This window comes from Dromaius novaehollandiae, chromosome 6, assembly GCF_036370855.1.
Source record: "Dromaius novaehollandiae isolate bDroNov1 chromosome 6, bDroNov1.hap1, whole genome shotgun sequence".
NCBI classification, from domain to species: domain Eukaryota; kingdom Metazoa; phylum Chordata; class Aves; order Casuariiformes; family Dromaiidae; genus Dromaius; species Dromaius novaehollandiae.
Window position 1 is genome coordinate 10,996,552 of NC_088103.1, and position 12,167 is coordinate 11,008,718.

The 12,167-nt window shown below is 38.9% G+C and overlaps 1 protein-coding gene across 5 annotated transcripts in view; it reads left to right on the forward strand.

Annotated features, from left to right (window-relative positions):
* HERC4 (HECT and RLD domain containing E3 ubiquitin protein ligase 4) overlaps positions 1-3,722 on the forward strand; it is a 46,491-nt gene extending 42,769 nt beyond the window's left edge. For all 5 annotated transcript variants that reach the window (XM_026106427.2, XM_064513664.1, XM_064513663.1 and 2 more), the window contains 3 exons: positions 429-612; positions 1,363-1,465; positions 2,347-3,722. In XM_026106427.2, coding sequence (XP_025962212.1) covers positions 429-612; positions 1,363-1,465; positions 2,347-2,555 — 496 coding nt within the window. In that variant the 3' untranslated portion in view covers positions 2,556-3,722. The remainder of the gene's footprint in view (positions 1-428; positions 613-1,362; positions 1,466-2,346) is intronic.
* The last annotated feature ends 8,445 nt before the right edge of the window (positions 3,723-12,167 follow it).

Genomic DNA, 12,167 nt, shown 5'->3' on the forward strand with positions numbered 1-12,167 from the left:
GGACTCCACATCCCTTTGAAGCTAATTGGCATTTTGAGTACACATGGTAATCCTTTTAATTAAATAGTACAACAGTGCTTTTGAATAATCAGTTTCAGAGCACTGCGTGGAATTCAAGCCTGTTGCCATTCAGTCCGATTCGCTACAATGCATACAAACAAGAGAGATGTTCATAGTGCCTGAAATAAATAACATCAACTGTTGCTGTTTATCTGCTGCACACTGCAGAATCTGTTTTGGAAAATTACATTTGTGTGCCATTTTCATTCAGGTTGTCTTTATTATGTCTGTAACATGGACCAGAGAATATGATATGTTAGAGTTTTTTTAGCCTAATTTGCTATGTTCTGTTTTATACTTAAGTGATTGCTGTTTTATTGATAGGAGGTGGCTTTTTAACATGATTACTTCTTTGTTCTTTCTTACAGGCAAGATTTTGTAGATGCGTATGTGGATTACATCTTCAATAAATCTGTGGCTTCCTTATTCAGTGCATTCCATGCAGGCTTCCACAAAGTATGTGGAGGCAAAGTTCTTCAGCTCTTCCAGCCCAGCGAGTTGCAGGCAATGGTGATTGGGAATACAAATTATGATTGGAAGGAGTTGGAGAAGGTAAAACCGTAGTTAGCAATTTGTTTCATATATTTTTAATTCCAAGATGCAAAAGCAAAATATCTGAAGTGTCCTTTCTAGCCCTGTTTTTTCCATTAATATGTGATTAATGTGACTAATGTCACATTTCAGCCTTTATTGGATTGACTGCATAATTGAGGAATTTTTGATTACTGTCAGTGATTGAAGACACTAAAATATTATTTGCCTTCCTACTTAGTTTTCCCTTCTGGTTTATGAAGGCAATTGGACTTGGAGGAAGAGAAAGGAAGAAAAATTGCGTTGAAGTAAAAGGCAGCTGTGTACGATATATTTTGTTAGAAGGGGAAAAGTGAACAAAAATGCACACATTTAATTAAAAAAAAAAAAATCCTTGGTAGCTGAAACTCAGATTTTATGTTGCCATTTTATTGGGATTGAAGATGCTAAATGCACCTGTCCTCACAGTCAAAGTCAGACTCAAAAGCTGAACAAGTGTTAATATCCATATATATTTTACAGAGTTCTCATCTGATGCTTGTTTGGAGTTATATTCATAAATGCATATGTATAGCTAACTGGGTAGATTTTGCGATGAGGTTGAAGCTTAGGATTTTGCATACAACTTGCTAAGGAAAATAGTTACGTAAATCACTTATGAAGCAGGATCCCTTCACACAAACCGCATCCCTTCTACTTTAATGTCAGATGTTTCAGATTATCCTACTAGTTCTACACAGGAGGAATAACCACATTTTCTATTCATTTTAGAATACAGAATACAAAGGAGAATACTGGGCAGACCATCCTACGATTAAAATATTCTGGGAGGTTTTTCATGAGTTGTGCTTGGAGAAGAAAAAACAGTTTCTGTGTGAGTATTTAATGCTATTTTGTAGAAATTGGTAGCTGAACAGGATCATGGTGGTCTTAGCTTCATGCTGTGAGAGGGTGAACTTAAGTGTTTCTCTGTGATAATGTGAATAACTTTACATGGAGGAAAAAGTAGCAATAGAGGAAATTGATTATGAGCTTGTCTCTGATTGAGGGGGTTGTCTTGAATAATTCTGGATGTAGGGGATTTATAAGATCACACTAAATCAAAGCAGGATTAAAAAAAACAACAACAAAACAGGAACCCAGATTGCTAGTGTCACCTGATGACTAGGAATTTTTTCCTGTGTATTTTGGTATCAGGTTCACATCCTCCAGTAGTTGCATTGTACATAGATGGAAATATGGAGGTACAATTGATTATAAATATTAAGTTACTGATAGGAGAGGAAACATGTACAGGGAAAGAGAGAGTTTTGCAAGTTGCCTGTGAATGAGCTGTTGCTGAGACTGGATCAGAGATTTGTTTCCAGTTCAGCAGAACTTCTCATTGAAAATCAAATTCTGTGTCTTTACAAGATGGCTGCAAATGTGGTAATGGTACAGATAATGAATTTTAAATAATACATCCTAATACAAGAGGAACTTTCTACTCTTTTATCAATGATTATTTGGCCTCATGTGCTAAAATGTTTTTCTTTGTATATCCCTTGTTGTGTCACAGTTGAGAGTTTATATATGCAAGCTGGAGAGCAAGTTGAGTCATTACTTCCTGTTTTCCAAATTTATCTGAGCAACTTTAATGTGAAACTGCTGCTAGAATAATTGAAAAATGCAAATAATGATTAGAACTATGGTATATGGGATATACAGTACTAGTCTTAAACTACCTTCAGGACTTTCTTTGTTTTTTCTTGACAGTGTTTCTGACAGGCAGTGATCGTATTCCAATTCTTGGAATGAAGTGTCTTAAACTAGTCATCCAACCAACAGGAGGTGGAGAAGGTTATCTTCCGGTAGCTCACACTTGCTTTAATCTTCTTGATCTTCCAAAGTACACAGATAAAGAAACCCTAAAATCTAAGCTGATCCAGGCTATAGATCACTATGAAGGTTTCAGTTTAGTATAACTTCAGAAATGAGAGTTCTGTGTAATGTGGGATCATTAAACTAATTTCTTTCGTCTTTCTTGTGGTGGTAAATTCAGTGGATTAAATGATGGACATGATAATATAACATTATTTGCAAAATGTTCAGTGGTATGGATATTCATGGGAGCCAAAAAGTAATTACAAAAATGAAGAACTGTCTTAATACATCCATTCTTGTACAGAACCATGTGTTTTTTGCCATCTTACAATAAAAATGAGAGTATTGTGAATGAAGGTCAAGCTTCACTAACATGAATTAACATTTCACCTTCTACAAATAATTTGGCGTGTGAGTGCATGAGAGACTTGCATACATTTTTCAAATCACTAAGAACGTTTAACTCTTTCCCTGATAAATTTACTTGATAACTTTTCATTTTGTAAATAATAAATTTTTGTGATAAAATAATTATGTTCCAATAGCAGTATGGTTTCTATTGCTTGTAATTGAATATGAGCTTATTTTATGGCTTTTAACAAAAAAATGACTACTCTGATTTCTGAAGATATATTTTTCTGGTTTCTTTTAAGAACCTTAATAACGGAAGTGATTGCTTAAAAGACATTCATCTTCACAATGTACAATCCAATGATTTCCATGAAGCAGTCACTTAGTGCTGGTACAAAACTGCAAATAACAGCTTTTATAATATATGGGTGGACAAGGTGACTTGATACACTTTTATTTTTAAAGATTGATTCTGTAATTATGTAGACACCATTATAAAAGAGGTTAATTTATCAATGGGAACCTCTGCAGCCATGGGTCAAGAATACAGTTTAAGAGCAAAAGATGCACCAGACAGATGTTACTGTCAAGAGGTTAAATGTTTATTTTTTAAATGCTGAAAGCATAGTTTATGGTTTCTAATAGAATTTTCACTTTTTTCCAGATAAATGCATTTGAAATAACTCTTTAACACACTCCTCCCCTTTTCTTAAAGTTTATTTTTAGTATAATTGCCCTGAGACAATTGTGCTTAGCTGAACACTTTCAGATTTGACTTTCCTTCTCTGGTTAAGTTCCAGATTGTTTGTGGTGTTAATGCATATGTGACTTGCAGCTGTGAAACAAATATTTATTTTTTTTAGATTTTTAAATGCAGTGAAAACAATTCAAGCTATAATAAAAGACTTGAAAGAAAATTCTTCTTGGTTGATGTGTATGGATGCTTGCATCATGCATACTTCTTCAATGAGAGGGTAACTTCTGCATGCATTAAATCAAGACAGCTAGGATACTAAGATCTCACTTTAAAGCAGGAAAATTCATTCACTGCAATAAACTGTGATACATGTAGTTACTGTACAGGCAGTAGATGTATGTATAATACAAAGCAGTCAGAATAGCTAAAAGCATTCTTCTTTCCATAACACTGTGTTTTCACAGCTTTCTGATGTAGTGTAACCTCTAGTAACTTCTTTGTATGCAGCCTGTATTCCATCTTTTTCAACACTGTTACCTGGCTGGCAAACTCTCCCTGTTATGAAAGACAAGAAACCAACAAATATTAAAGCAGCTTAATCTTACTTCACATGGAAGAAAGAAAGGAAAAAAAAATTATGCCTTCATTTCACCAGGTAATATAAAACACTTTTAAAATTATGAAACACCAAGGTTTGCAAAGGCCAATACTCAAAAATTAGAAATGACTAATATAAAGCTGTTTTTCTTGCTTCTTTCCTTGTGTATTATTACATGATCACATGCTATTTTTTTTCCCATGGGACGCTTGCTCCATTCGTTACACACGATTGATGGTGTTCACTGAATGACAATTAAATGTTTATTTTATTATTTTCAGTTTGTAGGTCCAAACCTAATTAAGTGCACATCTAAACCCAGGACCATACATACATACATATGTTTTTTCATTTCCCTATGGGACTTTTTGTGGGTTTTGCTGTGTTATATTTTTCATCAGTGTTAATCTGAGATGAGTAGTAGCCTCATTCTTTAGATGAGGGGCTCTGAGACAATCCAAACCATGATTACTGAACATATGCTAATTTTCAGTGCCAAATTTAGGATGTGCTAGAGAACCTTCAACATCCTTTGTGTTTGAAGGGTAGTTACATTGACTACAGTTGCTGTGACAATTACTTCATGTTTCTGCAGATGTTTCCTCAGCTTCAGCAACAGATATTTCTTACTCTCTTTGTAGCGGAAATTTTGAAGTGTGTGTGGAGGGGAGCATTTGTGGGTTAGGTGTATCTTGAATGATTGGCCAAACATCGTCTCACTGCCATCTCACTGGCAGAGCAGGGCTAGAATCATGTTCCTCAGGACAGCATTCACCTGAGACCATCCTTTTTGCAATTTTGTTCTTGGTTGTATTCTGCTCTGTAAGAAATGGGGTTGGGTCCTTTAGAGCATGATCTTGTTGCTAAATGCTCCTGATTATCTTACAGGTATTAGCTCGTTCTGTGCAGTGAGACAGGTGCCCTGTTGCAAAACAGACATAACCTGCGTTATAAGGTAAAAGACTTTTAATGTAGTCCTAGAAGTGGAAGAATTAATGACTAGTTATTACATTACTTGTGTCAAGTAGGTGTTAATACTTCAAGACAATAGTTAAGTTGCTACTAGTTCTGTTAAGTCATTACAGCCATGTGAAGGGATTCTGCAAGTTATGTACTTAAGTGTTTCCTTTGACTAGAAAAAGGTGGGTGGCATGGAGTGCATGTTCGCTTTCTTGGATGAAGTATCATTTTGGATGAAGTATCAGTACTCAGTGCTGTGCATTGTGTGAGGAAGAAGAATTAAACCCCTTCCATTCTAGGCTTAGCTAAAATAACCACAGTGTTAATAAAGAAAGCATAGGGCTTTTCTCCATGTCAACTTCTTATGGAAGTTAGGCCTGTCGGCCACCATAACAGGGCTCGACCCTAGGTTCCCGCAGAAAAGTTTAGAGTCAAATCAAAACAAATCAGATAATTTTAATCACGCGCGTGCCGTAATTACAGCTCGAGCTGGGTGCCTCCGAAGAGGGACCCTAACATAAACAAATTCTGGGTAATTATAGTTTTTTCGACTTCCATTTCCCACCTCTCACGCAATAGTTAGATCAATAATAATTTTTTGGTCTGGGGTCTCCTGCTCCTCATTGGGTCTTATCATTATTCTGAGGCAAGCTGTTTTTCTCCTTATTCTTGTTTTTTGGAGTCTCTGATGATGGTTGTACCTCTGTTTTTGTTGGGTCTGGTGGTTGTCTCCCAAGGTCTTATTTTTCCCCATTGTTTTGGCGTCTTCCCTCTCGGAGTCGGTGACACAGGAGCGCAGACTGCGTGTGGCTCCCCTATCTTCCCAGCCTGAACGAGCTCTGAGGCACTGTTTTTTATTAAACTAAGTAAAGATTCGTTACTTTTCCCACGCTCGGCCTAAGGCTTCAGCAAATCTAGCCACTCATGCTAAGCAAGTTTTATGTAAGTTGTGCCAAGCAGCCATTTCTAGACAGTTTCAATTCACTATTCTTTAACATCTCCAGTTACTCAATTCCTGCAGTGGGCAAGTGTGCATTTTACAATAATTCAAAATCTGTAAAGAAAGTGCTTTTCTTGATAGCCAGATCAGCATTTTCATACATGTTCAGAATTAGTACTGGAGAATGCTATTTGCATGTCAAGCTTGGATCTGTTTCCATCATGTTTAGAAAAGCAGGGCTTTTTTTTTTTGTCATAGCAAAGTAGCTATCTACTGCATTTATTGCATCTGTCACATTAGTACAGGACTGTAGATTTGAATTTTCAGGCCAGAACAACACAGGCTCTTTCAGCTACATACATCACAGTAGTGTGTCCCTCATTTCCCTGGGAACGTCTAAGAACTCCTTTGCCCTGAGTCTGTGTGCAACTATTAAAGCTGTGAGCTGTAAACTGTTGAGCAGCAGCTTCTCTCCTTTGGCACTATATGGGAGTTGCTACTATTAAGGCTTAATGTAGAGCATCAAGATGCTCTACATTAAAAGTATTCCCTTTGAGAAAGTTTATCTTTACTTATAAAGTATCTTAATTTATTACAGTCCTCTGTGCTGCAGTAAGCTTGATTTATCAGGAATAAATTAAGTCTAATGAAATCAAGTATAAACCACTCTAAAGCAAAGCTCTTTATTTTTAAAGGCATATGAGGTGCCATTTAGATAAATGCAGAGTAACATCTTTCTTTTAATGCTGTAATTTTCAGCATAGCATTATATGATGGATGAGTTTATAGCGAGCACCACTGAAAGGCTATGTTGACTTTCTCCCTTCTGTAACCAGAACTATGTAGTTGTATAATTGTAGAGCTGGCTGGGGTTTTTTGTTTGTTTGTGGGGTGGGTGGTTTTTTTTTTTTTTTTTTTTTTTTGTTAAATTGTCATGGTAAGTGACAGTTTCCGTTGCTTATCGAGTGGCTATTTTTTAATTTGTAGGTCAGTTTGGGGATTGGGTGAACCAGTCTTTAAGCTATTATCTTGTCTTTGAATGTGCTATTCAGATTTGTGTTCATGTTTGAAGCAATATCTTTAAAACCTTGCCTAGACCTCTAAAGGCATAATATCGGATTTGTCAGGTGGTAGAACATGTTCTAATATGTGGCTTAGAGCTTCAAGAAACCCTCCTGAACATTTTGTTGGAAGATGTACACACTTAAAGAATCTGTAAAATAACACCTATAGCCATAATTTCTATACATGTGATTTTCCTGACCATTTACCTGAGTTACCACTTTTATTTGGAGGGGGTGGGAAAGCAGCCTATACACAGTGCCAATGGACAAGAACTAAGTTCTTAGTTAACTTGTTCTTTTGCCACCACTTCTATTTTACTACCTTTCCGCAAATGGAATATGTCAAAATTTTCAAACTGGAGCAGCCTCTGGCTCCCCATTTCTACACTGATGCAGAGCTGGAATGCAAAGGATGTCTTGGGGCTGAACACAATACAGCTAAGGAAAATAGGGCCTCTAAAACCTGCTGTGATAGTACAATGGGCATAAGAGACTTTTACACACTTCTGATATGTACGGATGTGACCTACTGAGCTCTTACTACCAATGGACTAAACAGTCTGAGTTACTGCATATCCTTTGGATTTGAACGTACTGTATGGTTCCTTTGCAAAACAGCAAAGTTAGGGTTCATCACTGATATCAGAAGTGTGGTCAGAGAACTTACGTGACCTGGGATAGCAGTAAGCAATTTTTCAGCCAAACTCATGTGCATCGGCCTCAGAATTATTAGAGAAGAAAATGAGGCTTATAAATCTTGTTCCTGATATGAACAACAGAGCTAGTATGTTTAGTATAGTTCAGTGTATCTGGTAGTAGTGACAATCTTTTTGCCTCACCAGAGCTCCAGGCTAATCTTATCAATTGGTCATGCCCAGAGTACCTGAATCCTACGCGCTATGTAGTGCCTTTTTATGAGCATGTGTGAACCTCCGTAGGTGCTGACAGCTTTCCCTCGCATCCCTGGTTACATGAGGAATTTTGTTGGGGGAAAAAATACCAACACGAGGTGAATGCAGAAGTGTTTGAGTTCAGACTGGGTAGAGAGTACTTCAGAAAATAAAGTTTCCTTCCCTTTTTTTTTTTGAGCAAATATACCAGCTTTTGCCCTTAGCAGGGACAGAGTTGGCAGACTGTGGGTAAAAAATAACTTCTAGAAGCTGTATTTGCGAGGTCTTTGAATAGTTTTAGGGGTGAATCTAACTTAATTATTTGTGGCTTAATCCTGCACAGAGGCTTTGTGGATGCACTTCCTAGTGTCCATGCTTGAGTACCCTGGGAACTGCGTTATGTCTTAGGAAGCCAGAGGGTGTTATCCACTGGCATGGTACGAACGTGCTCGCGCACTCCCAGCTGCTGAGATTAAATTGGCAAGAAGTAAAGGGAGGGAGTAATTACAGACACAAGGGAGATAAATACCATCTTTATATGAGGGAGTAGGTGCAAGAGACCTACAACAGTTTGGGGGAGTTCCCTGTTGCCCATGAACAGAACAGCCATGTTGTTTGCAGCTCCGCAGCAGTGTGTTAATACCTAACAAAAAAAATATTGGGCTAAGCTGGGGTCTGTTTAGCCCAGTATCTTGCAGGGTTTTTAAGACTGGGCTAAGAAAGTAGTGACACCTCCCTGTTCATCTGTGAATCTCAAAGTAGTCCAAAACATATCTACCTCATTACAGCTCTGAAGGCAGGTATTACTGCCCAGAAAATGAGCTCAGAGCGTTGACTTGCTCAAGCCATATCATGAGTTGATATGACTCTAAACCTGAATTAGAGCATAATCCCCTTAACTAGGCTTGCACCTCATCTTTAGTGTGCCACATTTCTGGGCTAGGTCGCTGTGTGGATGTGTAGCAACTCCTGTGACAGTGCTGCGGTGAAGGGGCTCATCCCGCAAGGAAGCGCCTGTGAGGGCAGTTTGCAGGGTGGTGCTGGAGCCCTGGAGCTGGGCTCCCTGCTCTTGCAGCTCACCTGTGTGTGCTGCTTTGCATGTTAGCTCATGTGGTGATGTCTGCTCTTCACACTGACAGATCTTTGCAGCCAGCAGGAGCTGGTGCCATGTCGTCATTGCATCCTTATCTGAAGAACACGATGCCAAGTTGAAACAATTTTCCTTGCTGACACCTTACCTCTACCTACCTTGCTTTACCTTACCTCTAAGGTAAGGTAAGCCTCATTTTCCTGAGGTTAATGCTATCTTGAATGCTATAACTTGCAGGATGGTGTATTCCCAAAAGCATGTAAGGAACTAGGTTCTGCGCCAGCTGATGTGTGTTGGTGAGCTGCACTTCTCACAGCTGAGGGCTGTTATCCAGCACTGGGGCCCCCAGTCCCTTCTATATAGCTCCAGGGCTTGCCCCTATCAGGGGAAACAGCTGGGCTGCTGTGTGGGGGATGGACAGACAGACAGATGGATGGGCACTGGGCCTGGGGGTGCAGCCTGTCTTCTCCAGCTGTCTTCTGCAAGCGGTAAGTAATGCGAAGCACAGTGTTTTATGGCATTGGCTGAGAGGGGTTCAGCTTCGGCAGGATGGCTTTGTTGTTGTAAGCAGTTGAGTTATTCAAGGCTGTCGGGGACTACTCCCCAGCCCTCTGTGTGCTGTTGAAAAGATGGTTTTCTTCATCAGAAGTTTCTGCTTGGAAGCACTGCTTTGCAATTCAAAAATCTTAAGAATAATAATGTTAGAGTGTCAAAAAAAATCACCAAAACATGTTTGTATGTTGGGGTTTTTTTGGCTTTCAAAAGTTTATTCACTTAATAGCACTATTTATAATTTAACTTGTATTTTGTATGCAATTGATTTGTCAGTGGCTTCTTCACAAGTAATGCTGGTGCTGGGGCTGCCCTGCGAGTGGCTGGGCTGTAGCTCCGGGGACGTGGGGTCTGCGGTGCTGGTGGGGTCTCGTTCTCTGAGAGTGAAAAACCGCAGTCTCAGTCACAATGCACTCAGATTTGCATCTTTTAAGGAGCTTAGTCCTTAAAAGGCTTGTGGTCATCTGTTTTTGCCATCTTCGAGGCAGGATGAACGTAAACCTAGAGTATTCCTTACTAATGTTTGCTTAGTCTGTTGTTTGAAATGGCCAACATAAATAGATGTAGTGCAACTCTGAGAGGTAAGCTGCTCTGTATTTCAGTTGAGGTGTTGTACTGGGTCACACCAAGATACAAACTGAGTCCACCTGTGGCTAGGTCCAGGTGCTTATAGGCGAGTATATGGGAAAAGGGCAAATGGGAATCTTCCTTGGTATTCCCTTTGACTAGGGATCTCGACTGCTGGAGAATTGTCACTAGACCTGTCCTCTGTGAATTCGTCCACTGAGAGCCCCCACAGCGTCCTGGGGCAACGAGCTGCACGGTTTCAGTGTGCGTTAATAGTGTATTCAGCTTGCTCTGCTTTTCTGCATATTGTTCCGCTGCATGTGCCTTGGGCCTCATGTTGTAGTAGTAAACAGCAACTCTTTTCATGTTTGGTGGGTTTTTTAAGATAGTTATATTGTATATCATATCTTGTCCTCCCTAAATTAATTCTTTTCCATGGAGTCTCAGATTCTGTTTAATCTTTTGCTGTATTCCGTGCCTCTCTCTGCTCTGCTCTACACCTTGTTTTGATCCCGAGTTGGAACGCTTGCAGCTTTCACATGGGGCCATCGGAGATTTTACCGGGCTACAGGGATGTTGGGTGTTTGCCTGTTCTTTTCCTAGCAAGTCCTAGCAGTCTGTGTGTCTTTTGAAACCTGCTGAGCAATGAGTCAGTATGTTGAGGGTACTGCTACGACTCCAGGGTTTTTCTTGATTAGTTATAGCTAGTTTAGAACCCACTGTTACATAAATATGGCCAGTTGTTTCAGTCTGTACCATTGTGTGTGATAGTGATTATTTCATCAGTGTTGTTGAAATTCTGCATTTTGATACTGAATTTTATTTTCCGGTCACTCCATAGATGAATATATTATGCAAATCACTGCAGTTACCTTTAGATGTGATTGTTCTGATTCTGTATTTAAGCATAGAATATTGAACCTGAAGTACTGAACCGTATCTTCTTCCTTTTTCCAAACTTTTTGTTTCTGGCTTCCTTCAAAATCTGCACTTACTTACAGCCCCTCTCAATTTGAGGTCATTTGACAGGGTAGTAGCATGCATTTAATAAACATATCCTGTACTTTTCATAATCAAAATCACTAATTTAAAATGTATTAGATTCAAGATAGACCCTTACAGAATACATAGCCATTAAGGAAGGCTTATTGCATGGTTTTAAATACTGACTTATTTTATATATTTTATACACTCAAAATACTTTTGTACGCTCATTATGTACCTAATACATTGAAATAAGCTAGTATTAAAAAGGGGGGGGCATGGCAGTGTATCATCAAATAAATGCTTGTACTTTCTTTTTTTTCTGTATGCCCATTTAATAGGAATACTAAAAAGGTTAAGATACTTTCAGAAGGAATTGATACAAATTCTGAAAAATTAATCAAAACCCCAAAAGGTGACTAAATGACAGCTAGAACTGAATGTGCTCTTCCAACCTTCAAGAAAAAAATCATCTAAGATGCTGAATACTTATGGGTAACAAAGAACTGCGATAGCAAACATTCCCTCATCCCCATTATTTGCCTTTTGATTAACTTCAGCTGGAGTGCCTGATTTTACATACAGCCTTTAAAGGAGGCATCTCCACTCTGCAAAATGGAGGGCTGGGAGGGCATGTTGTAGGCTGGGTGCAGGTGTCTCCTGAATGCAGCTCTTGGGTCTGAGGGGGGAAGCAGCAAGTGCCAAACCTAGAGGCAGCTCCGGGCTGGGTAGGTTGCTGAGGGGCAGGAAGACTGGCAGAAATGAACATTACTGCTTCTAAGCTTAACAGGGTTTGGAAGGAAAGTAGTAGTTTTCTGAAAGACAGCATTATGTTGTGGGTTAAAAGATTGTTTTACTGTAAGTGGGGCCAGTAAGAGTAGCAGATGGGGGGAAAAAAAAATTAGTATGTGATACCTAAAGTAAAATGCCTCACTTCATACTAGCTAGGTTGTATCTTGACTTCTTAGGGCCTCTTTTGTTAAGTTAAGGTTTAAAATACAAATTGACAGAAACCAGACA